The sequence below is a fragment of the Bubalus kerabau genome, chromosome 4 (assembly GCF_029407905.1).
Source record: "Bubalus kerabau isolate K-KA32 ecotype Philippines breed swamp buffalo chromosome 4, PCC_UOA_SB_1v2, whole genome shotgun sequence".
NCBI classification, from domain to species: Eukaryota; Metazoa; Chordata; class Mammalia; order Artiodactyla; family Bovidae; genus Bubalus; species Bubalus kerabau.
In genome coordinates this window covers 125,844,269-125,871,803 of record NC_073627.1, presented here as the reverse complement: position 1 = coordinate 125,871,803, position 27,535 = coordinate 125,844,269, and the positions used below count along the sequence as shown (strand labels likewise).

Genomic DNA, 27,535 nt, shown 5'->3' with positions numbered 1-27,535 from the left:
TTCTGAAGAACAGCATTGGATCCTCCATTACCACTTGAGCACTCTCACAGCCATTCTCACAAGTTTGCGTTTGGCCAGAAGACAAATCAGAGGCCATCTCTCACAGGAGGCTATGCTTGATGGCCTTTGTTTCACCAAGGATATGGAAAGGCCTTGCTACTTATACCTTGATGTTCTTATCTGTGGTCATCCCAACCCATGCTACACCAAATGGAATGTTATTGGGCTTCTTAGTCACTGACCTGAGCAGATCTGACATCCTCTCTGATCTGAGTTATTGGGGCATGTGGCCCAGAGGGAAGCAAGTTTTTCCTTAGTGCTAGTGGGGTCTATTGGAGATTCTGTAACCTGTTCATTTTCTTTCAAGGTTGCCTAAAGCAGTGGCAGCAAGAAAGCAACAGCAGGGAAAATGCCTAGTCCTGCCCCACTCCAGGGTGAACCATCGAGAATAGGCATGATGCATTAATACCCCCCACTCAAGGAGACCTCTGTTGTCTGGGCTGTAAGCTAAGGGCCCAGAGAGAGATTCTGGGCAAGCTGAAACCCGGTGGTGTTGAGAAAGCAACTATTTTATTTCACTGTAAAAAGAGGGGTAAAAAGGGGTTTGGTTACAGGTGCTGCCAGGATGTCCTGAAAATCTGGCATCAGTAGTGTTTTGCCTTTAAAATGCCAAGTATATATCTGTCTTTACTCTGTTGGTTTGATGGGACCTGCAAGATCACCAGAGCCTGCTACCAGTCCTGCCTTGAGGTTCCTCTTGGCTTTGTGGTATTCATGGCTGGCCTGGGGCCCTACCAGACAGCTTCTTTTGAGCTTCTCTCTTGCCTTTAGGCTTCTTGGCACCACTTTTACTGAAGCCATGAGACCTGCAATGGTTGAGGTTGAGGCTTAGCAGCCTAGGCACAATCCTGAACCCAACACCCAGGGAGGTGCTCTCTTCCCAGGTGGTTTGATTCTGTGCTTCCCATATTGTTGACAGGAATGGGGGACCCCCATATTTGGTCACTCTAACAAGGCCAGGGTGACATCCCATAGGGAGCACCAGGGCCAGAAAGGCCAGTGTCTGGCCTGCAGTCACACTTACTTAGGCTGAGGACAAAAAGAGGCAACGTGCTTGTGGCTTCAGCCATGGCTATCCTCTAAGGAAGAGCTCTTGAAATGGATCAGTATCTATGAGCGAGGAAACCGTTCTATCCCTGGGATCAAAGAGGCCTGTTGCTCAAAAGTGTAGAGCCTCCATCTACTGGCAAAGGCTGATCTCATGAGAGGAAGCCACGGGACAAATCTGAGGAGGCTATGTGGCCACAGCTATTGCCTCAGCTGACTCTCAGTCCCAAAGCTCCACTGCATCATCCAGACGTCCCTGCCTTTATATCTGAGCATGGAGAAGAGGACTGTGGGTTAAAAACAGACTGAGGACAAGTAGTCTTCAGAGGAGCATCTGTGTAACCTCAGCCTCCCTTGATTGGGGGTGGTGGTGCAGTTGGGGGTGACTGGGAAAAGAACTGATCTCTGCAATTTTGGGTAGCTAAGATGGAAACATTTTCTCATACTCCTATTACAGTCAAACACTAATTTCTGTACTTGGCAGAATTTCAGACAGTCACAATAATGAAAGAGCTTGAAAAGGAAAGGAAATGAGCTTCACTAGGTTTGGGTTTGGGTGGAACTCCGGGAGTTGGTGATGGACAGGGAGGCCTGGCATGCTGCGGTTCATGGGGTCGCAAAGAATCAGACATGACTGAGCGACTGAACTGAACTGAGGTTTATAAAAGTTTGAACGTCTCCATACATCCTGGAGAGAGGCCCTGTGGATTAGGACACTGCAAGGGGAGACCTCAGAAAGGCGGGTTGGGACAGAGCTTCTATAACTCTTAACTGAGGGAGCAATGGAACCTCTCCTCTCTCCTTTGGTAAAAAGTTAGATGCCTATGGAGAAGAGACTGCTTGCTTTTCCGTCCTTTTCTGCTTCCTACAACTCCTGTGACTTGGCACTCCACCCTTTCATGAGGACAGTGTCTCTCCTGGGCCCTTTGCAGCATGTCCCCACCAAGGAAGCTTGCTGTCCCAAAATAGGGAGGGGTGGTCCCAAATGGGTCAGATCCTACTGTGGAAGAACCCTGGGGCCTGTTTTGCCAGGCCCTGAGATACAGTTGGCCTGCTCTAGTGGCCTCCAGTCTTTACCACTCACCCACAGAAAGCTAGAAGCTGCTGCTCCAGAGGTAGGCATCACCCTGGTCTGTGAAGGATCAGGGAACAAGAAGATGGACTTCCAATCCTTGTGACTGACGATGAGGCAGGAGAAAAAAGCTGTTCAGCTCTCAAAGCCTAGAGTTTGCTTTTACTCAAAATGCCTTGTCCTGAGATCAAGCAGCCCAAGGCCATTGACATAAAAGGTGATTTGCCAGGAGAGTAAGCAAGAGCCCTTGTGCTTAATGTGGTTTAATCTTCTCAGTGCAGAACCCCAGGCTGGGCTGCTTCAGATGCAGTCCTTGGGTCCAAGAGTCATGTGCTTTCTCTTTTTTTGGCTGGACTAAATAATGGCCCCTCCTACTGATTAGTTTTGGGAGTGTGGCTATGGAGTATTTACAAAGAACGGAGCCATAAACATGAACCCAGTTCATCTTCTGTCTGCTTCTTTTCAGTCTTAAATAATCCAACCCCAGAAGCTTCTTACTTGACTTTCAGGTCACGCTGTCTCTACAGGAGGAGACCATATAGTGCTCTTGCCATGCCCCAAGTTACAGCTCCCTGCTATCCCCTGAGCAACACTTAGTTGTATGCTGACTTCTGTAGAAGTGCCTAAAGGAATGGGAATGTGTTAGTTTATTTGTGACTTGAGACAAGCCCCTCTTGAATAACTCCTGGTACCAAGTCAGACCTTGTTAAACCTAAGTCATGAGGTTAGAAACAGAAGCTTGAACTTCAGGACCTATGCTTACCCATAGCATATGCTGACTAGAGAACTTGATAAGAACTTAGGAAGAACAGCTGGGGCTGAGAGGCCAGGCTGGTGGCCTTGTGGTAGCATCTTTTTGCCTCCAAAGTCCTCCCTTGCCAGGTCCAGGCCCTAAGCTTGTGGGGAAGAACATGCAGTGAGCAATGGGGAAAAGCAGCAACGCAGGCAATATCTTAGTAACAGGGAGAAGGGAACACCTCCTCGTTCTGTGAGGCTTTGCTGAGACTTTCTCTGTTCAAGAGAGCTGAGATCTTCAAATCATCTTAGCTCCAGCCTCTTATGCTCATTGTTATGTGGTTTGAAAGGAGTCCCTGTTTAGGGTTCTGTATGCCATACCATGGCATACTTTTCTATGTCTGCAGTTAAGCTAAAGAATGGAAAAAAAGGAGCCTTCTCTTCTCTTTCATCCAGGCCTGCCCTCACTGGAGCTCAGGCTTTGGGTCTCTGTGGTAGCTGACTGTGAAGCACCTAACCCAGAAGGCTGTGACTACTGCCATCATACCTGTTCCATTTGGGCCTTGGGTTCTTGGCCATGAGCACCCACCTAAAAAACAGGGGTCAGGATGGCTCACCTTGGGTTTGGACTGGTCTGCTAAATAAAGACTTTTGGACTTAAATGACCTGGATAAGAGGGTCCTAGATTTCTGGGTCCCTGGGAGGGGCTGCCTCCCCCTTTTCTAATTGGTACTCCAGAGATTAGCTGCCTTCTCTGTCACCAGGAATTGGAATTTAAATAAATAATAAATAAATAATAAGTGCAGTGGTGGTCTTCCACCATTTTCCCCACCCCAACACATCCAAGGGACATAGCACACACCTATTAGAACAGTGGTTCATCACAGAAGGGATTTTCAGTGTGGGAAGAGGGACTCTGTCAGCATCTCTAGCAGAGTATGTGAGTCTGATATGCCCCCTTATTAAGAATCACTTGGCCAGAGACTGATCTACTGTAAATGAAAACTGGCCAATAGAGAGACCCCCCCCCTCCCCCAAATCTATACCAGGGGCTTCACAAAAGAACTTTGGTCTTTCTTCAAAAAAGAGAAGTCTCAGGTCTCTGATGGCATGGACAGCTAGGTGTGTGTGTTTGTGTGTGCATGTGTGGGCACACATATACGTGTGCAGTGGCAGGTCCAGTCTGTAGTGTGAGGGCAGGGGGTGGTCCTGCAGCAGATGCTGCCACAGCTCCCAGGGCTTCTTCATGTGGCAACGCATTGACCACCTCTGTTGTGAGGGAAATGGTGACTTCAGTGCCATAAAGCTTAGTGATAAACTGAGATGTGGACCGTGCTCCACCCCCAGAAGTCTCAGTACCAGAGGTTAGTGGGGAAAGGGAGAAATGAAAGGAGGGAGAGAATGCCACTGTCCCCAAACTGAGCTTTTCTGCTCCATGCTATCCTGGGGGTTTCAGGTGAATGGCCAAACTGTTGGGGCGAGCAGCCAAGATGTAGATGACACTCTCCTGCAGGAAGGTAGGCCAATCCACGAATCTGGAGTGGAAGCAAAGAACAGATTTGTGAGGCTGGTTGCTGAATCTGGAGGCTCAGGAGATCTGATCCCAGCAGCATGGCTTGAGCTAGGCAAAACTCAGGGAAGTCCTGGCTTGTGTCTGACGTGGTGCTGGCAGACTGTGCTTCCAGGCTGACAGCCCTCTAGCCCTATGGATCTGGGGTCAAATGCGCACTCTTGAAGTCTGGTTTATGGGGTGGGCATTTGTTGTTTTGGGGTGATGGTGGGTAATGCTCAATCTTACTTGTGTGTGTGAGGGTCAGGGTGTAGACAGCTAGGTAAGGAGGTGTCACTCACCTGGACTCAGGCTCTGTGGGCAGTGGGGCCTTGTCCTGACTCTTGCTGCTGCTGCTGGCTGGGCTGCTGTCTGCTATGGGACCCACATGGCTGACACTGTTGGGTACAAAGACATGTGGTTAGAAGTGGGACTATGAAAGGTCTGCCCCTCCCGTATTCTGGTGAATCCAAAGCTCTGGTGAACCCCTGGATATGTACATCCAGGCTTTTCTGACATGGGTGACAGAGTTTTGAGTCAAGGCTGAACTATGCCTTGGCCAGTAGGAGTCATGGCCACTATCTAATTCACAGAAGGATCCTCTCCTGGCTATTGGACGAAAGGGCAGAAGAAACAGGGAGGCAGGTACCTTTCATATCAAGGGACAAAGGAGGAGGGTAGGTGAGTGGGGGCAGGGATTGGTAGGGAGTGGACCTGACACTGCAGGAAGGAGCCTCGATGGGGCGTTTGCAGAACCAAGAGTGCTGGGCACGGTGGCATTCGGCCTCGCTGATAGTGCTCCCGCTGCCCCGGGCCAGGAAGGTGGCTCGGGCTCGCTCCCGCTCCTTGACTGTTAGAAGCCTTAACAGAGAGTTCTGTGGAAGAAGAGACAAATTAAGACCTTGGAGATGAAAATATTTTGTAAACTGTCAAGCCATAGAGAATCCTACCTCCATTATCATCTCTGCAACCTCCCTTTGAAGCTGCCTGGAGCCTTTCTGGTAGCACCAACATTTGCAGTGAGGTCCAGCGCAAATCAGTCTTCCTTGGGCAGTTTCCCCAGCCCAGGCACTGGATCACCTGTCACTGGCTGGAACCTGAGCCCTTTCCTGGTACTGGTTCCTGCTCAGAGAGTACCCGGTGTTCCCCCAACCTGCCTGGCATGCTTCCCAGGGCTCTGTCACCCAATATCCCACAGACATTCACCCCAGCTGGCCCTTACCTGGGGACGCAACTGCTGTAGAAGCAGGAGGGACTCGTGGGACAAAAAATCAGGCCACTCGACACGTCCTCGGTGTTCAGGGTCCAGGGCTGCAAACTGGCGGGCTGCCTGCTCCTCTTGTTCCTCACTGAGAGCCCTGTCACTGTTCCCTCTCTTTGCTGTTTGGTGGCGGTAGCGTAGGAAGTCCTCCAGCGTCAGGGAGCAGTCTGTGGGGAGGCACTGCATGCTAGCCATGCCCACCCTTCTCAGCATCTGGAGCACCTTGACTCACCTCGAGTGCACCCTCCAGAGCCCCTACGCCCACAGCTTTTGTCCAGTCTTTGTCTCCATAGCCAGGATAACACAGGCTGTGACCAGGGGTGGGTCAACAGCTTGCAAACAGGGCTCCATTTACACCCTTGCCCTCCAAATTCCAGATTATTCCTTGTATGGTTCATCCTAGAAAGTATGAAGGAGAAACCTTCCTGGCCTTCTCCATTGGCAGTACCACCCAGCCTTACCAGGGATAACTTTACACTGCTGAAAGGTCTCTGTGAGGCTGTACATTTCCTCCTCAGTTAGCAGCAAGTTGAGATTGTCCTGAAAAAGAAGAGCTAAATCAATGGCCATATAGGCCAGAAAGAAAGGCCAAGGATCAAGAAGGGTGAAACAGTATTTCAGATGGAAGGCAATTATGGGATCATCTAATCCCAGCCTCCCATTCACAATCAAGGAGACTGAGGCCCCAGAAAGGGAAAAGGACTTGTTCAGAGCTGTCCAGCTCTGGCTGGGATCATCCCCAGAACCCAGTTATCCTGGCTCCACCCCCAAGTCCCTTTTACTAAAGTACTGGCTTTTGGATTATTCTCCGAGATAGTTTAGGGGCTCCTTGGTGGTGCCTTAGGAAGCTGCTGCAAGCGAAAAGGGGGAAGTGGGTAGGGTTGTGAATCCTCAGCTCCATCAACCAGAGTAGCTCCATCTTTATCTATTTTACATATCTGGCCTCTGTGTTAGACTGTGTTCAAAGAGTATTTTAGTTTAAAAAGTTTAATTCTAACCCCAGTTTCCATATTTGGTAAAACTGTTTAATCCTAAAGTTGTATCACTTTCACTCCAGAATGGTTTTGAAAGAGATGCCATCATGAAAAATTTCCTAAAACCAAATGAATTTTTCTTTTGAGTGGTGTCATGGAGGTTTTAATTCCAAAAGAGCACTGACATGTTATTTTGTTAGCATTAATTTATAGTCTTACGGTCTTTAAACTACCAAAGATTCTTTACAGTAGATCATTTCCTTTCTAAAATACCAGTAAAGAATAGGAACAGACATTTCATGACTATTCATTTGTGGATTTCATGAAGAATCCAAACCATTCTTTCAATAAATACTTTTTGAGTACCTAGTATATACTTGGCATAACATTGTGAGACGTTCAATACAGCTGGAGTGTAGAGTGTGACTGTGTGTGTGTGTCTGTCTTGGGAGAGGGTAGGGAGGAATGATAAATGATAAGGGAGGTGAGGTCAGCAAAAGCCTGATTGTGACGTGCCTCAAATACCCTTTATTGAGTCCTTCAAACTGGGCCTTTTTTCCTGAGAGCAAAGGGGAGTCACAGAAAGGTTTTTAAGTGTGGAGTGCTATGGTCAGCTCTTTGTCTGCTGTGTAGAGAATGGGTTACATGGGCAAAGCCTGGTGGCATGGAGGGCAGTTAGGTGGTTGATGCAATAAAGAAAAGATGAGTGGCTAAACTAAGACATGAGAATGAAGAGGGGAAAGCTTTGAGAGAGACTGGGAGGTAGAGTTCATAAGACTTGCTGACCTGCTGGATGTGAGGGGTGAGGGAGAGAAATGAGTAGGGGTTGGTAACTAGCAGGTGGTGGTGGTGTTACTATTTACAGAGGCAAGGAACGGAGGGAATAATGGGTGTGGGGAAAAAGATGAATTCATTTTGGGGCATGTTGAGTGTGAAGTACTTGTGAGACATTAAGATGGATATAAGTCTAAGAGACAGGAAATTTAGGTTTGGACCCACAGATTTGGGAATTATTAGTATTTAGGTGGTGGAGTAGCCACTGAAGTAGATGAAGATCCAGAGAGAGAGAATATAGTGGGAGAACCCTGAGAGACACCAGCATTTAGGTCTGGGACAAGAAACTAAGGGCACTTAGGAAGAATGGTCAGAGAAGGAAGTTGGGAAGAGAATCAGTAGAGGGTACTGGAAGCCAAGAAAAGAGAGTTGTGCAATGTAGAGTCAGATGGCATTTTACTGATTTTCTATTTTTCTGATTTCCATATTTTGTGTAAAAATTCTCACAAAAATATCCATACCCTAAAAAAAAAAATGGAGCGATAAGAAGTGCTAAATACATCAGAGAGGTCAAGTAAAAGATTCCTGAGAAAAGGTCACTGAACTTGACAGTTAGGTCACTGGTGGCTTAGAAGAGCCAGTTCAGCAGAATGATGGATACACAAGCCAAATTACAGGTGGCTGGGCAATCACAGGAGATGTACTGCCAAACAGAGTTGCTGTGAGTGAAAAAGTTAGCATTTGGAGGAGTGATGACTAGGAGAGACTGCCTGTAGAGGAGGCTCTGCTGTGTCATATTCCAGCTGGGGAGAAAGTATTTCTGTGACTAGAAGTAACTGTTCTATACTTCACTTTATGGACAATAACACATGGAGAATGTGTTATTTGTTAGAAAGTAGAACATCTTTACTTTCTCCTCGGTGGTAGGAAGAAGAGGGGATCAACTTATAATCCTTACTCTGAAATCAGTGAATAATGAAGATCTGCAGGGCAACAGATCAATAAAGCAAGACTTGAACTCTACTCAGGTTTACTGAGAAATAGATATGAATCTGTATTTTTATCTTCTCAAAAGTTAGAGTACATTTATGTATAATTTGCAAAGTTCTGAATCAACAGGTCTTTGTTACTTAATTCACAAAATGATTACTTCAGAGATGAAGAAAAAGGCTTCAAAGAGTTATGCAGAAGGCCAAATGGGGATCTCAGGACTAAGAACTTTTCCTGAGGTAGAATCTATCCTTACTGAAAGCAAGCCAGTTAGGCTTTCAGGTTGGTTTTCCAGATGAATACAATGAAAGAAAACTATCAACTATTAGATTAAATACTGTTCCAAGCAAGACTTCCCTCACTGCTCAGTTAGTAAAGAATCTGCCTGCAATGCAGGAGACCTGGGTTTGATTCCTGGGTCGGGAAGATCTCCTGGAGAAGGAAATGGCAATCCACTCCAGTATGCTTGCCTGGAGAATTCCATGGACAAAGGAGCCTAGCAGGCTACAGTCCGTGTGTCTGGAAAAGTTGGACACAACTTAGCAACTAAACCACCACTGCTCCAAGCAGAATCAATTTTGAATAACTAGGTCTCATCCTATGCATTCTGTTCTCCAGCTCAGTGGTTCTCAACTGGAATGTCCTGTTCCCCCAGGACACATTTGGTAATATCTGAAGACATTTTTGGTTGTTGCCACTGCGGGTGAGTGTTACTGGTATCTAATGGGTAGAGGCTAGGGATGCTGCTAAACATCCTACAATGCAAACAGCCTCCACAACAAAGAATTATTGTGCCCCAAGTGTCAACAGTACTGAGCTAGGGAAAGCCTGTCCTAGCCCTTGTATGTACTATTGGAACACTCTTCAGGTCACTGCCCAGAAACCAGTGTTGTAAGACTGGGCCTCCAGGGAAAGGGCCCAGTCCTTAGCAGTGCAGGAGCCCACCGTCCCTGCAGCCAAGGCTCACACAGTAGTGGCAGCTCCAGCCTGTTTCCGTGTGGGCCATTTCGGTCACTTCTGCAGCACTGTCTCCCTGGATGTAGCCCATGCGGCGTAGGCAGCCATCATGAAAAACCCTGGTGCAGACCCTGCACGGGAAGAGACTTTCGGCCGTCCAGACTTCACAGACATCACACATCTCATCATTAACAACCTGGGGAAAGATGGCAGCAGTGAACAGCAGCAAGGTCCTAGGCCACCAAGCACAGAGCTACCTGAATGGGACAGAGTGTCCCTGGAGTAACCTAGAGGAGCAACTCCAACTGAAGCCACTGTTAAGGCAATAGAGCTTTCTCCCTGGAAGATAAGAACCAGCAGGTTTTTCCAGCTGCTCAGGCCTCTGTGACTATGTTTCTGAGCAGGGATGCTATTAGCATTTTTGGAAAGAATAATCTCTTGTGAAAGACTGTCCCAGGCATTGCAGGACCCTCAGCATCCCTGTGTTTCTTAGCACCAAATACAAGAGCAACTTCTAGTTTTGTGACCCTCTCCCTACCCCACCCAAATTTCCAAATGCCTCCTATAGAGAGCAATATTCTCTCTTAGGTGAGAGGGCTGGCAAAAGACCACTGCCCCCCATGGTATCACTCCTTATCACCTGTTTCCTCAAGTTTTATCACTAAGTCTATCCAGGATATAATATTTTTATTCTTGGGGAAGAAATTCAAAGATTACTCTGACTCAGCTCCATCTTTCTGGTTTTGAGTCTTTTTTTTTTTTTTTTAAATTTTTAAACTTTATATAATTGTATTAGTTTTGCCAAATGGTTTTGAGTCTTACTTTTAACCATACCCAGGCCTCCCTGTCCTGCCCCCTGATCCTCAGAAGGTCTAAAACTGGAAGATTCTGCCCTTTTTGGACACTCACAGGCTCTTTGGGCTCCAAGCGGATATCTGGAGGCTTGTCGTCATCCAGCTTCCGGGTGGGGCGGATGAAGGCAGGGGGTGTAAAACGACTGGTCCTGTCAAACTCCTCAGGCTCCACTCCACGCCCATCCCGGAGCCTCTCCCAGGAGGCACGGTTGACACTGCTCTCTTGGAGTGCTGGGGCACTTGCCTCTGCTTCTTTCTCCTCCTGCACCTCCTGGACAGAGCCCTCTACTGTGCCACGGCGAGACCCTGGAAGCTCACCTGTGCGTCGGATGGAAGGCCTGTCCCGCAGCCCATCCTTGAAGGCAGACACAGCCAGGCTCACCTTCTGCACCTGTTCTACTGTCTGCCGCTTGGACATCAACACCCCCATGGCTCTGTGGACAGAAAGCAGAGGGGCCCAGACTCAGCCAATGGCTTGTTATTTTAGGCCAATGCATTTCAACCATTCATCTAAGTGGCAAATACTATTAAAGAGCTTTTCCCTTTTCTGGAACTCAGTAGCATGGTGGGGTGGACAGAGCACTTGTTAAGGAGTCAGAAGACTTTGGTTCTATTTCTGACTGGCCCTGTGACTTTGGTTTTCCTGTTGGTAAAATGAGGGTGACCTACTCAGCACACTTCACAGAGATGTTATGAGACTAACAGTAGACTAACGTAGACTAGAAAGCACTCTACAGATGTGAGATTGGTATCTCTGTCTCCCTTCCTGTCCCAAAGCCAATTAGGTCTAGGGGCCCCAGGCCTCTGCTACTTTGAGATAGTTGGAGACTAAAGAACCCAAGTCTGCCAAAGATGATCTAAGGCATAAAGCAAGACTGCAGCTACACCTTTCAGACTTGGGACTGAAGGAATGCTCCTCTGACAAGTGCTAAAAACAACAGTCCATATCAAATGCCTACTTTTTGAGTCAGAATGCATGAACTCCTATTTTTGGAGTGCCTCATTCAGGAAACTCGACCACCTCATACATGTAGTCAAGGTCTCAAACACTTCCTTTGCCCTCTCTAATTAGTAGCTATGCCTGTTTATGAGTCTGTCGATCACAGACAACCAGCCCATTACAATCTTTACAGTGCTTCTCACACTTGTAAGCCTTCACTAATGTCATGCTCACCTTTTCTGCTTTGATTCTCTGAACTGTTGAACAAAGGTCTATATTCTTTACAGGTTAAAAAGGTACATTATTCTTGCTCTTCCTCTGTAGTACCAGGGCATTGGAAAGTGAGGGCACAACATGGCACACTGCAGAGCTGGTCTGCTATTTTCTAGCCTGAAGGGTCTTAGTGGAATTCAGTTGGGGAACGTCTATTCTAAGTGGAACAAAGAGTCCACTTGCTCTCAATCCATCATAATCAAGGCCTATTGAACAGTAATTTGTGCAAGACACTGACAGCTTATCATTGGAAATAGAAGGTGGGGGAACAGAGTCTCACCACTCAAGATACTTAATACCAGAACTCAAAGAAAAATAAGACAGAGTTCTGGAAATGCCTAAAGACCATACAACTCGGTGAGACTATACAACTGGGAGTCAGAGTGGACCTTGAAAGATGGGTAGGAAGTTATCCTCAGTTTGGGAAAAAGGTGACAGAGGGAAGGAGGAGAGATTCAGGCTGATTAGAAGGCTACTATAATAGTCTAGGCAAGAGGCAGAGGGTTTAAACTGAAATGGTAGCAGCAGGAACGATACTGACTGAGTTGATTGGATACTGTGGAAACAGAAATGTAGGAATAATTGATAACTTGATTGGCTCAATGGAAAGGGCGAGAGGGCAAGTTATATTTATTTCCCAGCTTTATTGAGATGCTATTGACATATAACGCTGCTTAAATTTAAACTGTACAATGTGATGGTTTGATAATCATATTGTGAAGTGTGTACCACAATAAGGTTATCACATTCTTTATCTCACATAATTACCATTTTGTTGTTCTTATGATGAGAATGTTAAAGTCTACACTTAGCATCTTTCAAGTACACAATATAGAATTTTTAACTATGGTCACACACTGTACCTTAGATTCCCAGAATCTTTTCATCTTATAAGTGAATGTTGTACCCTTTGACCAATATCCCCCCATTTCCCTCACCCCTCAGCCTCTGGAAACCATCATTCTTCTGTTTCTATGAGTTCAGCGTTTTTAAATTCCACACACAAGTGAAGTCATACAGTACTTTATTCAGGATTTTCCCACTTGACTTATTGAGATGGCAGTTTTAAATTTAAATTTAAAACTAACAAGAAGGGTGGTGCCATTTATGGAAATTGGGAAATAAGAAAGAGGGATGATGAAGTTGGATTTTATACATGTGGAATTAAAGATATCTCTGGGACATTCAGGTGTTATGCTATCCACAGCTTAAAACTTTTCAATGGCTTTCCAAAGCTTTCAGGATAAAGTGCCCCAAATCAGTTTCTTTCTTTTCCAAAATATTTATTTGGCAGCACCAGGTCTTAGTTGTAGCCCTCAGGATCTTCTATCTTTAGTTGCAGCACATGGGATCTTTAGTTGTGGCATGCAAACTCTTAGTTGTGGCATGAGAGATCTAGTTCCTTGATCGGGGACTGAACTGGAGACTTAGCCACTGGACCATCATGAAAGACGCCAAAATCAGTTTCTTTACCATGGCCTGTAAGGCCCTCCTCAGTCTGGTCTTCCTTTTTTATTCTGTTCTAACCACACTGGTCTTCTTGTAGTCTTTTTTTGCCATGCTCTCTCCATTTTGGACCTTTGATGATTCCTTCCTCCTGGCTAGTGCTTCTTCATCTCAGTTCAACTATTGTTTCCTCATGGAAGTCACTGTCGACTCCCCAATCCACGTAGGAGTGCTGACAGCACTGTGCTCTTCTGCTTGAGAACACTCTGTCATTATATATTCAATAGGATGATTATTTAATCAATGTCAGTTTCCTCTATTAGATTGTTTTTACCCTGTGTAGTATCAACCTCTACTGACTAGCAAAGTATCTGAAAGAGAAAAGGCATTTAATAACATTTCCCAGTTAATTAATTGTGGATGTCTTTTTTTTTTATTTTTCAGAGACGTCTTAATACACATAAAATCTGACAGCTACGTCTTCTTTCTAGAAACAACTATTTTATGTGCCACAATAGAGCAAATTCCTACTCTGCCTAGCTGCTTGCCCTGCTATCACTTGTTATTAAAGGAACCCAGCTCAGTTTTTAAAATTTATAAATTTACTAGTAAGAAAGGAAAGATTCCATTTCCCCTTTTGTAAAATTTGTTTTTAAAATTAAAATATGATTAAAGAATATTTGCTGTGAATAAGTGTCATTTACAGGATGGTAGCAACAGAGATTTATTGAGGCAAGATTTATTGATCAAATTCAGGAAACTGTTTAAGGTGATTAAAAACTCATTTTTTCCCTCAGTTGCAAACAAATATTAGACCACAGAAGAATGGTTAAATAATGTTACAATGGAAGACTGAACAATATGAAAATCATTGAGGCAAAAGTAAATTGATTAATGTGGAAAGATGTTAAAAATATATGAACATTAATGAAAAAGGCAAGTTACAAAAATGCTCATGTTATCTAATCTTGGTTAAGAAAGGATGCATGTTTTTCACATTTGTGTTAATCTGTTTTTTCTAATTTTCCTACCTTGCACATTTTATAATTTAAAAAGTCACAGAGGCAACTTGGTGCCTTGTTTTAGCTATGAACCTGCTGTGACCTAGGACATGTTATTCTACTGCTATGAGCTTCAGCTCTTTATCTGTTAATGTGTATGTTCGGAATATGCAGTCTTAAGCATTTAGAATGCTCATGTTCTTTTTTACATTCTTTTAAAAGTTCATGTGAGCTCTTGAGCACATGAGGGTACACAGCTTGGGTGGGGCTATGGGTGGAGGAGAGAGTGTGTATGTTAGAGCTTTGCTGAGGCTGTGGGCCCAGGGAATCCGTCTTTCCTTTTTTTTGGCTGTGTAGCATGGCATATGGGATCTTAGTTCTCCAACCAGGAATCGAAGCCACGCCCCCTGCATTGGAAGTGAGGAGTCTTAACCACTGGACCACCAGGGAAGCCTCCAGGGGGCTCCTGAGTGGCTTGGTCTGTAGTCCAAAGACACTGCTCACATACCTTATGAACACTACTGTGCTCTACAGTTAGGTGGAAAAGCAGGTTCCCAACTTACAATTAGAGGAACAGGCAAGGAGAATGCAAAACTAACACTAAGCCCTTCACTGAGAACCTTCCTCATGATCAATTACTATTTCCAAGGCCACAATGTTTTCCTCAGAAACCTTCCATGGTATGTTTTTCACATTTTTGACTGTGGCCCACAGTAAGATATATAGTTTATGATGTAACCCTGTACACACAAAGTTATAAACATATGTTCATAGATCTATAACTGAACCCAAAGTTTTGTGAAAGAATCCTAATTTTTCTATATGTCATGCTCCCAGGTATTTTCTGTCCTCTCTATTCTAGTTCAAAGGGCAATCTTGATAGTGACTCTTTAAAATGACTTGATAATTTCATAACAGGTCTGGACCTGCAATTTGAAAAACAGCCATAGAATAATTATACATTTTTAGTTAGAGAACTATGCTTTTGTTTTTTGATTTAAAGATGGTTACCTGGGTTGGAAAGATCCCCTGGAGAAAGGAAAGGCTACCCTCTCCAGTATTCTGGCCTGGAGAATTCCATGGACTGTATAGTCCATGGAGTTGCAAAGAGTCTGACATGACTGAGCGACTTTCACTTTTCACCTCTGAAAGACAAGGACAACATTGTGGGGTATAAGGTATGGTTTTCCCTTGACTGGAATGATGTAAGAATTGAATTCTCAAGCCTGTCTTAAGAGTCTGTGTGGTTGGAGGGTCTAGAAAATCTGGACGGTACTAACATACTTTTTTTTAAAAAACACCCTTTAATTTGAAATAATTCTAGATTCATGCATGCGTGGTCAGTTGTGTCTCTTTGCCATCCCATGGACTATAGCCTGCCAGGCTCCTCTGTTCATGGGACTTTTCAGGCAATACTGGAGTGGATTGTCATTTCCTTCTCCAGATACTAATATACTTTTGACTGAAGAAAACCATACTGTATAACAACAGTTTAACTTGTGGGCATATGTAAAATAATATTTATCAGAGCATTTATTTTTACAGCCATAAGAAGGTGAAAATTACCTTAGTGGCAGAATTATTAGAGAACCTGTGATATATTCATGCTATAAAAATAAAGAGGAAAAAAACTGGTTTAATCCAATACAAACACTAGTTTCAGAGCAATGACTCTCACTGGCTGGGCATATAGAAGTATATATATCAGAACTCTAGGAAAAGGGAAGAAATAGTGGATTGAAAAAGCATATCAATTGTAATATATTTATATTTGGAAAACAAATATTAAAAGCCATCACCTTTTTGGGGGGGTATGTAACACAGACTACAAAACAGCAGAGCTTGACAGTATTCTCCTGGTTCCTGAGAAGATATAGAAGGTGCTATCTCTCTAAACAGCTGGGGGTAAACTCCTCCCACAAGTTGTAGTAGAAGATTCAGAAAGCAGTCATAAGACATTAGTGTTTATCAGCAAGAAGGCACAAGTTAAAAAAAAGGTTGATAAAAACTTATTTGGAGACCTGGAATAGCCATATCAGATTCATTTTTTCAAGAATGATTCACTGGAGGAAAAACCAATGGTGTGCATTTGATTCTTAGTGGCTTTTTTAGATAATAAGAACTCTGAACAAAGTCCAGCCAATTAGGAGGGTTATAGTCTGTAAGTGACCCAACTCATTAATAGTGTATTGGCAAACTAATCATAAGCATATCCCAACACATTGCAGTCCTGCACAACCCTTATTCTCTGTAAGGATGCTAAGAATCACTATTAAGCTATTCAACTGTTAATGATGTCACTGCAGTGGATTTTTAAGTCTGTCCTTAAAGGAATTTCAATGGAGACTGAAGATGACATCCACCATCAAAACAGACAGACAGACATAAAAATAAAAAAACACTTTCTAGTCCTGACCACAGGATCTTCAAGGACTGCTATTCCTTTCAGTTTTCTAGGCCACCTTATGCCCACAAGGGCAGAAAATATAGAGCAGAGGCATTAAAAAGAAGCATCAAAAATCCAAACAAGAGCCCAAGTCATTTTGCCTTGACATGGCTTTGAGAGTCAATTGTGAGGATGTACAGAATTAGACTTCAAGAGTGAGGCTGAAACCCTTAATGCTTAATGGAGAAGGACTGAAACTATATACAAAAGACACCTTGATTAGAAGCAAGTATTCTGAAATATTCTGCACCTGGGGTGTTTGAGAAATTAACAGAATCAGTCCTAATTTCTAGAGAAACAAGTGGCAGTGATTAGTGATGGCTAAAAACAAATGCCTGGTGAGAAAAACCTGGCCTCTCTTGTGCTGGAAGGAGTCCTAGGAAGAAGAGTTAAAAGGAAATCAAGGTGCACAAATGCCATAAATTATATCTAATGATTACTCCTTATGCTGATGGGTGGAACTGGGGTTTTCTGCCTCCTAACAAGGATGAAGGAGGGATAAAAAGACATTGTCCCAAGAATGATGTGACTGTCAGAGGATGTGTACTTAGATAAGGCTTGGGAAAAAACCTCATGGGAGCAGGAGCAGGTGGTGGGAGTAAGAGCGACAGGAAGGTAGAACAGGGCTGTCTGAGTCTATGATCTGGGAACACTAAAACAGATGACAACCAGAATCTTTCTTCAGGGAAGAAAAGTCTTTACATGCATTTGTCAGGCAGTAATACATATGTAGGCAGCCTTAAATGTGTGCGTGCAAGGCACACCCATTCTCTGCAGAGCACATGCTTACAACACAGTGGGATTATTTATAAGGGCAAAGTGGTGGGAGTAAGAGGAGAAGGGGTTGCTCTCTAACAGGAGCTGGTGGAGAAATAAGAAAAGGGAAGACGGTGAGGGAACCTCTTCCAAAGTTCTCTATAAAGATTTGTAGCTCTGAGGAGCCTGGGAAGCAGCCCTCTCCATAGGCAGGAGTCTCTTCACTAGGCATGCTAAATGTCAAGTACATTTACTTGTCTTCATATGGTTCTTGTGTGGGAATGGCAGCTATTTGAAAAAGGCTCAAAAGTAACTATAAGTGATTGTTTGGAGGTTATGAGGACTTCCCTAGGCAGGAACAAGGTAAACTCCCCTCTAAGTTGGAGGACAAGGGAAAACAACAAGAGTGGCTTTAGCAGATATTAAAAGTAATCCCAGTTTTTCACTGAGATTGAGAGGGAGAAAAATCTAAGTGGTTCTCACTGCCTTCCACAGAGCATGTTAACTAGGCAACAGAAAAAGTTTGAGATCATGGTGTCACTACCCTTTTACATCCTCAATGTTGGCCACAGAGACTGATCAGGCCAAATCTTCAAAGTTCAGTTTTAGAAGCTATATGGTCACCTGCTCATCTCATCACATCTACTCTGCTCTCTCAGAGGGGACCCTGACTGCTGACTCAGGGCTAGTCAGGGTAAGAACAGGTGATCATACAGTAGTTGTGGGTGATATCTCTGACCATAGGAGAGAGCTACAGAATTTTAGAATTTGGCCAGTTTCCATAACCACAGTGATTTAAAAAAGAGAGAGAGAGACTAGTATTACCAAAGTCAACAGTCCCCTGCATTTATGCTGTATCCCTGGACCGGCCCAGAGGATGGCAGTTGCTCTGAGGGCACGTGCAGTAAACTTAAAAACATATCTCCTCCCTCCTCGGTTTGGGACGGAGAAATTTAGCATGAATAGCATCTGCAAATAAGGGTGAAAAATTTCAAGGTTGTTGACAACTGGCTCCAGGTAGCATGTGCCTAAAAAGTTGTCTGAGAGCCTCAGGGAAAGCCACACACCTAATACAGAAGGTGAACAGCCATAAGGATATGGAAACCAGTAGAACCAGGGTCTCCAAAATGCAGAATGCACAGCATAGACTCTTTAAGTTCACTGTGCACATCATCAACCTTGAGACTTTAAACACAAGCAATCAAAGAGTCCTCTTACCCTCTGCTGGTCTTTGAGGAAATTCAAGCCTGAAATAGCCTGGCTGATCTCCAGTGGCTAGGTGCTGCTTTAGGAATCCAGCACCTCACCACAGTGCTCATGGAGTCTATTTCTAGTCGGCCATTCTGTTGTGGGGCATAGTCTCGGAGAAGGCAATGGCACCCCACTCCAGTACTCTTGCCTGGAAAATCCCATGGACGGAGGAGCCTGGTGGGTCTCTGCAGTCCATGGGGTCGCTAAGAGTCGGACACGACTGAGTGACTTCACTTTCACTTTTCACTTTCATGCACTGGAGAAGGAAATGGCAACCCACTCCAGTGTTCTTGCCTGGAGAATCCCAGGGACGGGGGAGCCTGGTGGGCTTCCGTCTATGGGGTCGCACAGAGTTGGACACGACTGAAGCGACTTAGCAGCAGCAGCATCAGTCTACAGACTACTTTTAGTTTTCATGTCTATAGATCCTGAAGGGGTCTAACTGGTATCTCCCTGTCTTTTTCCTTCTTCTAAAGATTTATTCTCTTCTTCTAAACATTTATCCAGTGCAGCAGCACTGGCTTCTGTCAGCCCAGGAAGATACAGTCACCCCCAACTGCACAGGGCTCTTCTGGGGTTTCCAAGGAGCAGAAGGGCTGAAGACTGAGTAAAAATGTCTTCTAGGCCTCAGCTCAAGAGAATGAGACATAAGGGAGGTGCTGTTGTTTAATATTTTCTGAAAGTCCAAAAGCTTTAATACACATGAGGACAAAATTATGCTAGGCTCTATAGCCTCTGGGAGCCTGGGATTAGTCTTCATGAAAAACTACAGTGCTGGCTTCCCACAGAAGCATAGCTACAGTTAAGGAATAGCACACCATCAGTGATTAGCTGGTGTGATTGCACTTAGCAAGCAGAGCTCTTCAGCAAGATGGAGACACTCCCTGTTCTCTGCTCTAGGGCCCTGAAGCACAGATTCAGCCCCATTTAATGCATTCATTACACCTTACTTATCACGACTTACTTATTTGTTGATACTACATATATTTGCTGAGTACAGCCTACTATGTGTCAGGAACAAATTAGGCACTTAGTAGCTGTTGGTAAAATGAATAAATGGAACCTTACTCAGCCTGTGAGAAAGCAGTGTGAGTATGTGTGCGTGTAGGGGGCATAAGTTTAGGATTAAAAAAAAAAAGTGTTGCTTGAGCTAAATTTTGAAATATGAGTGGGAGTTACCCCAGTGGAAAAGAAAAAAAAAAACGGCATTCCAGGAAGAGATAAAAGCACATGCCAAAAAGACAAATCAAAAAACAAAACAAAACAAAAAAAAAGCACATGCCAAGGCATGGAGCTATATGGGGACTCTCTCATGGGTTAGATGGTATGAAGCCAGCCAGGTGCTGGAGGGAAATAGGCAAAGAAACCTGCCTTCACATAAGAATTAGCCCAAAGAACTGGTTTGAGGTAGTATGCTGAATCTGTTTAAGGGAATATGTATTTGGATTTCAGGGAAACTCAAACCAGAGAATTGGGTTTTCTGAGGCCAGGTAGTAGGATAGCCCTGATAAGTACCAGGGCTGACCAGTAAGTACACTGCTTGGCCTTTGGCCCAACAGGAAACTCCTCTTCATGGCCTAAGAGCTGATACGTAGTAACTGTAGTAAATCTTTGGGGCTGTCCCTCTGGGAGACCTGTAAGTCTGATTAGGAGCTCAAAAAAAAGGTGAAATGAAACAAAACAAAAAAAAAATGGAGAGAAAGCCAGCTAGCCAGCCAGCACACTGTTGTTTTAGTAAGAAGACCCCAGTAAGATGATATATTTCTCAAAACCAAATAGAGATCATGTATATAACAGGGCTTTATAAGTTATCCGACTCTAAGGTACTGTCATCATTATCATAGAGAGAGCCAAGAGTGTGGCCAGTTCACTCAAAGCATATGGGCAAAAAAAATTCTGGCAGGGCAATGCCACGGGGACTGAGAATGTGGTTGCTAGAGGAGGCACAGAACAGCAGTTGCTTTTTAGTGATGCATGATGATTCCTATAGATACTCTGTAAAGCTGTACTTCTCTCTTTCTTTTTTCTTGTTATATTAAATGATTAAAGAAATGCAGACTGATCCTATTTGAATTCCTCAAGGGCTAGAAACTCTCATATTTATCTAGCATAGTGCCTGGCAGTTGGTAGCACTTAGTAAATGTATATGGGTCTCTGAGGGGATTGCTGGAAAGGGAGGAAGAATGAAAGGAGATGTTATAATGGAAAAAATAATCATGTCTCCAGCTGGACACTGATGGTCTTGGTTTCTTGGTCCAAAGCTGGTAAGCATTTCTGTCAGAATGTGGTCATTAAGATTGAGGGGTTGGAGTGGATAATGATATTCCCATTAGAAATGAATAAAGCAATTTGGGAAATGAAGACAGCAGAAACCAAGAGCACTGCTGGAAAAAAGCATGTAGGGCTAGAAGATAATAGATTCTGTAGTTAAAAAGAAATATTTGCATAAATATCATCCACTTCAGAACAGGTGTACTGGAAAAAATACAAGGAGTATGAGAAATGGGCTGGGGAAGATCCTACTATTCGTATGTTTGAGAAACAGGAAGCATTGTCTAGAGATGGCAAATGTAGAGGAAGAAAACCATAGGAATGTGGTCAGAGAAGATGAGGAAGATTAAAGACTGAAAAATCCAGACTCATTTGTGTGCACTTAAGTGAAATTGTGTGAGCCATGTTCTCCTTTTATTTCTCTTTAGAGAGCTTTTTTTTTTTTAAAGATTAAGGCCACCTGGTGACATCCTTCATACCCATTGAGGAATGATTTGATTTGCAGACTCATATTGCAATTAGAGGAGAGATATTCTTAGAATTTTATAATCCTAATGTTTACCCATTGCTGGACATTAAAGAAGTGATATCTAGCACCTGGAGCCATCTAACAATTTTTCCAGGGTCATGAGTGGGTGTGATACAAGTTTAGGAATAAAACTCCATTGATAAATCTCTGAATCAAAGCAAAGATCATATTTGCAGGCTTGTTCTGATTTTCTTTAAAAAAATACATCACTGTTTATTTTGGTGTGTTAAACTGATGAGAGGGGTTTGAACTGAAAGAGGATTATAAACAACTCTCTAATGGGGAGGTGCTTAACCAATATCAGCCTTTGTCAATTTACTTCACTGAGCAGTGCATGAGATGCCACACCCAGGTTATTCGGTTTTCTTACAGGCCTGATCTCTCTTCTCACTATGTAACCCCAGGAGCCCAGGGAACTCTATTCTATTAAAGGAGAATGTCACTAGGTTTGGCTATGTGGAAGTAGAAAGGAAGGGGGATAGGAAGACTTCCAGAATGGCTCTGTGGTGAGTTCTATTGCTTAGCGCCCTCACCATTCCATTTTTGGACAAGAAACCAGTCTATCCTTGGTCTCAAATTTACACCCTTGGGATTCAGGTGGAGTGAAAGCTACCACAGCCCAGGTGGTGAGATGAGGGTGCATCACTATGTCCCGCACAGACCCTTGGCATTCCTCAGACGATGGACTCCCAGTATGCTTTCCTTGGCTTTGAGCCTTTTCTGCCTCCTCCTCATCACACAGAGGCACTATTGGTCAGATGTCCTGAGTGGTATCTGTGGACCAATGTCTGCTAGTGCATGTAGTCAGATGGCCACAAAGACACTGTGGGTCATGCTTCCTAACAGTGATCACTCTCTCTGTCCTCTCCCTCAAGGATTTTGCAAGATGGGAGGGTAGTCTCAGAATACTCCATCCTCTGAAAGGTTCCACTAGTCCCCCTGAGCAAATCCCATCAAAGACCATACCCAGAGGCCTCTTCCAAACCCAATTAAGTACAGAGCCACCCAGAGGCATCATTACAGTGGGGCTGCCAGTGAAGGAGCCACACCCTGAAATCTGGGGATTCAGTGGAAATCAATTCCTGCAGTAGTCTCATCCCCAATTAAACTGTCTTCATCCACTTAATTAATCATCACATTTACTGAGTGTGTATACCACTGCAACGCCCTATGCTTGGTATCTTATTGCAACTTATTAACAAATAAATATTCTTGCTTCTGCCTCTCCTTGATACTTTTTCCCAAATAAACTTAGAAAAACAGATTTCAAGATCCCATGTTTTGTGACCTTGGGCAAATTGCTAAACCTCTCTTGAGTCTAAAGTGCCAAATGTTTAAAAGGGGATAATTTCATAATGCTGTTGTAAGAATTATATGAGATGTCAAGCTTCCCTGGTATAGTACTTGGCACATGGGTGCTCAATAATCTTACATATCCTTTTTTCTTCTGTCAAAGGATCTTCTTTACAGGACCTGGCTGAGTCAGTTGTTCTACTTGATTTTATTGCTTTTTAAATCTTGAGGGTCAAACCCAGGGCCTCAAATCTCCTTTCTCTGCTTCAGAGGCATCACTGGTCCTTTCCCCTCTCTTTAAAAAGTTCTTGCCTCCAACTTGGAGCCAACTGGACTACCACAGAGAACACAAATTGTAACGGGGTGGGGGACGAATGGGCAAAGATGCAGTCCCACAAGAGCCCTGACTCTCGATCGTGAAGGAGGGACACAAGTTAGGGCACTTTGAGCCCTGACGGAGGTCAAGGCCAAAGACCTCTGAGCATATGGGAAGTTACTCCTGGCCTGGATTCCACGGCAGGATTCCTCTCCTCTCAGCCAGCGGCTCCTTCCAGGCAGTTCTAGGGTACTGCCTCGGGTCCTCTTGTATACTGGGCTCCTCTGTGGGGTCCATACCCTACGGCTCCCCTACGTTCCCAAATGGTATTCCACCGAGACAATACTAGAGACCGCCTATGCCCTCCGATAGGTACTCAGAGCACGGTCTCTCTGGGGATGGTGTCCTCCACATTGGGCCTCCCGGTGTAGCAAACGCAGGGAGAGCCCTGGGAGCCTCCACTAGCACAGGGGTCTTCCATGGGGGCGGTTCCGCACACCTCCTCTGGGGCTCGCCCAAAGGTAGTGGCAGGAAAACTTGGGGTTCATCCACTTACACGGGGACCCCTCGGGGACGGCTCCCACACAACACCTCTGAGTCCGCGGAGGGTTGTTCGCGGCCCGCAGACCCGCCCCTCACGGTGCCTGCCGGGTCCCCGCCACCCCCGCCCCCGCTTACCGAGACCTTCTGGGTGCGGGACACGGGTCCGGGGCTGGCGGACTCTACACCGCGGGCCCCGCGTCGCCCATGGCCGCTCGGAAGCCGGCGTGCTGGGACCGAGCGCCCGGAGCAGGCAGCGCGGGCGGAGCGGCAGGCTGAGGCGGCGGCGGCTACGCGCGCGCCCCGAGCACACCCACCCTCCCCTCCTCGCGCGGCTGCGGCGCGTGCGCCCGCGCGAGACGACCTCCGCGGGCTGAGGGGCGCGCGCCCCGCCCCGCCCTCCGGCGCTGAGGCGCGCGGCCCTCCTGCCTCAGCCGGCGACCGTGAGCGGGAATGAGGCGCCGAGGGATGGCGGGAGGGCCGCGGCTTCACCTGAGTTCCTCAGCCCGACCCGACGAGCCGTGGGTCCGGGTGCCAGTGTTCGCCCTCCACCAGCGCCAGACTCTGCGGCGCCCGGACTGCGGCAGCCCGGACGCCCGCGGCAAGGTCAGTGCCCGTCGGAGAAGGCGGCCCGGGAGGGGGCTCCCCGGGGAATGCGGCGGCTCCCAGTCCCGCCCGCGCAGTGGCTAAGCCGAAGCGTCCTGTCTCCCGCACCTGCCTGGGGAGGTGAGAATGACTCAACCAGCGGCCTCGCCGCGCTCTGTCTTTCCTGCCGAGGGCAGCTGCCCATTCAGGTATCCGAGCCCACGACCCCTGGCATCAGGGCACTCACCTTCGCAGTACCCTACGGCGAAGGGTCCAAATGAGCCTTCACAAAGTGCTCGACTGGCCCAACTCTCAGTTAGCTGTTTCCTGAGATTATTGGCCTTTCATCTCCAGCAGCAAAATAATGTACTTTAATGTAACCCAGTTTTTGCTGCAGCAAGCTCATACCTCAGACTGTTTGAATAGACAGCTTGTCAGGAGGCCAGCAGTTCTGACATGTGCTTCACCAAACACCACTCTCTGAAGCGGGCAAGGAAAAAACCGAGTCATAAAGCCCCTAGCACTAATTGTAGAGAAATAACTGAAAATATGCAAATGAAATGCCAAAACTTTTTATTTAAATTGTGTTTACATTTTTACCTACGTTCATTTTCTTGTGCATTCACTCCCTACATCTCAAATGCAATTCACATTTTTTGAACATCTAGTGTTTGTTTCGTTCTGTTATGTACTGTAGGAGACCCTCCAAAAAAGAATTCAGTTTGTTCTTAATGTCATGAAACTTACCAATAGGGAATATAAGATAAATATTTAAAGTGGGTAACCAACAAGGACCTACTGTAGAGCACAGGCAACTCTGCTCTGTTATGTAACAAACTAAATGGGAAAAGAACTTGAAAAAGGATACATGTATAAATGGATCACTTCGCAGTACACCTGAAACTAACACATCATTGTTAATCAACCATCAGATCAGATCAGTCGCTCAGTCGTGTCCGACTCTTTGTGACCCCATGAATCGCAGCACGCCAGGCCTCCCTGTCCATCACCAACTCCCGGAGTTCACTCAGACTCACGTCCATCGAGTCAGTGATGCCATCCAGCCATCTCATCCTCTGTCGTCCCCTTCTCCTCCTGCCCCCAATCCCTCCCAGCATCAGAGTCTTTTCCAATGAGTCAACTCTTCCCATGAGGTGACCAAAGTACTGGAGTTTCAGCTTTAGCATCATTCCTTCCAAAGAAATCCCAGGGCTGATCTCCTTCAGAATGGACTGTTTGGATCTCCTTGCAGTCCAAGGGACTCTCAAGAGTCTTCTCCAACACCACAGTTCAAAAGCATCAATTCTTCAGCACTCAGCCTTCTTCACAGTCCAACTCTCACATCCATATATGACCACAGGGAAAACCATACTCCAGTATAAAGTAAAAAGTTAAGAAACGACTACATATTGCTATGACTTTTCAGCAAAGTGCCAGGTACTATTCTAAACTCTTTAAATATATTAAATCATTAATTTTCACACCATCCCTTTGAAATTCTGTATTGTTTCTACCTTTTACTGGTGATGAAAATGAGGCACAAAGATGTTAAATAACTTTCTTAAGGTCCCATAGCTAATATGTGGTAGAAGTGAGATTGAAATCCAGGTATTCTGACATCAGACCCCAAATTCCTAGCCATTCCTAACCACTTAACTGTAAGAAAGAACTGGCTGCTAATCATTAATATACAGAATTCTAAAATTAGTACTTGTTTCTCTTTTTTTTTTGCTTGGTAACATGAAAGAGAAGAGAGCTTTACATATAGTCTGGGGGTCCCAAGCCTACTTTAGAATTACACTGTAATAGTGATTTCACAGATAGGGTTCTCTGAACAGTTTTCAGTAAGTGTTTTATTTCTAGGCAGTTTGACAGGCTTAAATGGAAGATGAGGCTGTAATAGTATCACTATATAAATCTTTATTGGTTCATTCCTTCCTTCATTTAAGAAAAAAAGTGTCTCTTGCTGAGAACTAGAAGGGGTGTAAATTAGAGTAAGACACAGTTCTTTCTTTCAAGGAGATGTGATCTCACAGAGGAAACAGATAATTGACAGAGAACCATCATGCAAAACAAAAAATGAGATGTGCTCAGTAGAGGAATGAAATGCAGTGAAAGTTCCAAGGATTAGCGGGATAGATTACCTTGTGAATGGAGGTGCTTGGGTTAAGGAAAACACTTGTGTATTTCCTTCAGTTGCTTCAGTCCTATCCGACTCTTTGAGATCTTATGGACTGTAGCCTGCCAGGCTCCTCTGTCCATGGGATTCTCTAGGCAAGAATACTGAAGTGGGTTGCCACTTCCTTCTCCAGGGGATCTTCCCAACCCTGGGATGGAGCCCTCATTTCTTATGTCTCCTGCGTTGGCAGGTGGGTTCTTTACCACTAGTGCCCCCTGGAAAACTCATAATTTTCATTTAACTTACTGTTGATATTAAAGTATTAACAGACAGTATAAAAGTTTATAAAATTCCTTTATTTTTAAAAGAAAATTACATGTAGAAAGGAAAAAAAAAAGGAGAACAATTACATGCAAAGTTCTCATACTCGGAAGAGACAACTTTTTGTTATGTTGCAAGAGTTATTTAGAGAAAGGAGAGCACATTGGTGAGCACAAACATTTTGAAGATGTTTACCTTATCTCTGAAGTGGGGGGCACAGAATAGAATGATGATGCACAAGGTAAGATTTTCAAGGTCAAAGGAATAGCAAAAGGAAAGCAAGGTGGGATTGAACAAGGTAGGTCTAGAGGCAGCCAGGACTCTGAGCAGGGTCAGAGGTTGCTGTGGAGTACCCTGTACCACACAGACCTACTCTTGCAAGATAGAGATGGTGTTTTAACTTTGTGTGTGTATGTGAGATATCCTTTAATTATGGCAAACATATGCCGCAAGTATTCTGGGATGGTATGAGTTCAAATATTTGATTCCATTATGGCCACAAGTTCTTGTCAATGAGATTGACAAATACAGTCATCATATTCATGTTATTATCTAGAAAGTAGAGATCACTGTATGTTCAGCAAATGTTTAATAAAGAGTTGCAAAAGTCGGAAAGGGGTATTTGATAAGGAAGGAACTCAAAATACTCAGATGCTTTAATGTGTTAGGTAATAGGAAACGCCTACAAGTTTTTGAGCAGGAAGTAGCATGTTAAAGACCACCCCACGCATTTAGAGGTACTGTCTTTTAGATAAAGAACTGGGTGAGAGTGCATATGACCTTGTCATTAGTTTAAATGAAATTTTGAAATATAAACATGAGAATAAGGGTAATTTCTCCTTAGTTGTAGATAAAAACCTGTTGGAATATTAAAGAGACTGGTGGGGGAGGAGGAAGTGATGAGAATGCCACTGAACAATTTTTGTCCTTTCTATATCCTGTTGGTGACTTCCAGTGGAAGAGGGTTGTTGTTAGTTGCTCAGTAGTGTCTGACTCTTTGCAACCCACAGACTGCAGCACGCCAGGTTTCCTGGTCCTTCACCATCTCCTGGAGCTTGCTCAAACTCATGTTATTGACTTGGTGATGCCATCCAGCCATCTCATCCTCTGTCGCCCCCTTTTCCTCCTGCCTTCTGCCTTTCTCAGCATCAGGGTCTTTTCCAATGAGTCGGCTC

General features: G+C 44.8%; 2 protein-coding genes across 6 annotated transcripts in view; one reads left to right on the top strand and one right to left on the bottom strand.

Moving 5' to 3' along the window:
- Positions 1-23,606, bottom strand: PHF24 (PHD finger protein 24). Of its 3 annotated transcripts, XR_008713683.1 has the most exons (9): positions 23,474-23,606; positions 10,329-10,707; positions 9,430-9,615; positions 6,186-6,264; positions 5,686-5,891; positions 5,178-5,338; positions 4,766-4,861; positions 2,192-4,449; positions 1-866 (listed from the first exon to the last, which is right to left on the bottom strand). XR_008713683.1 is itself a non-coding variant. In XM_055578428.1 (8 exons), exons 2-8 carry the CDS (start codon positions 10,701-10,703, stop codon positions 4,353-4,355), a joined length of 1,200 nt encoding a protein of 399 aa, XP_055434403.1. In that variant the 5' UTR covers positions 10,704-10,707; positions 23,474-23,606; the 3' UTR covers positions 1-4,352. The 3 variants fall into 3 exon arrangements, 2 of the variants coding, with proteins under 2 accessions (XP_055434403.1, XP_055434404.1); XM_055578428.1 differs by having other exon boundaries at positions 1-4,449; XM_055578429.1 differs by lacking the exon at positions 23,474-23,606 and having other exon boundaries at positions 1-4,449; positions 9,430-9,550; positions 10,329-10,456.
- Positions 23,607-23,671: 65 nt separating this feature from the next.
- The window catches only part of SPATA31F3 (SPATA31 subfamily F member 3), a 75,819-nt gene continuing 71,955 nt past the window's right edge, over positions 23,672-27,535 (top strand). For all 3 annotated transcript variants that reach the window (XM_055578427.1, XM_055578426.1, XM_055578425.1), the window contains exon 1: positions 23,672-23,941. In XM_055578427.1, coding sequence (XP_055434402.1) covers positions 23,789-23,941 — 153 coding nt within the window. In that variant the 5' untranslated portion in view covers positions 23,672-23,788. The remainder of the gene's footprint in view (positions 23,942-27,535) is intronic.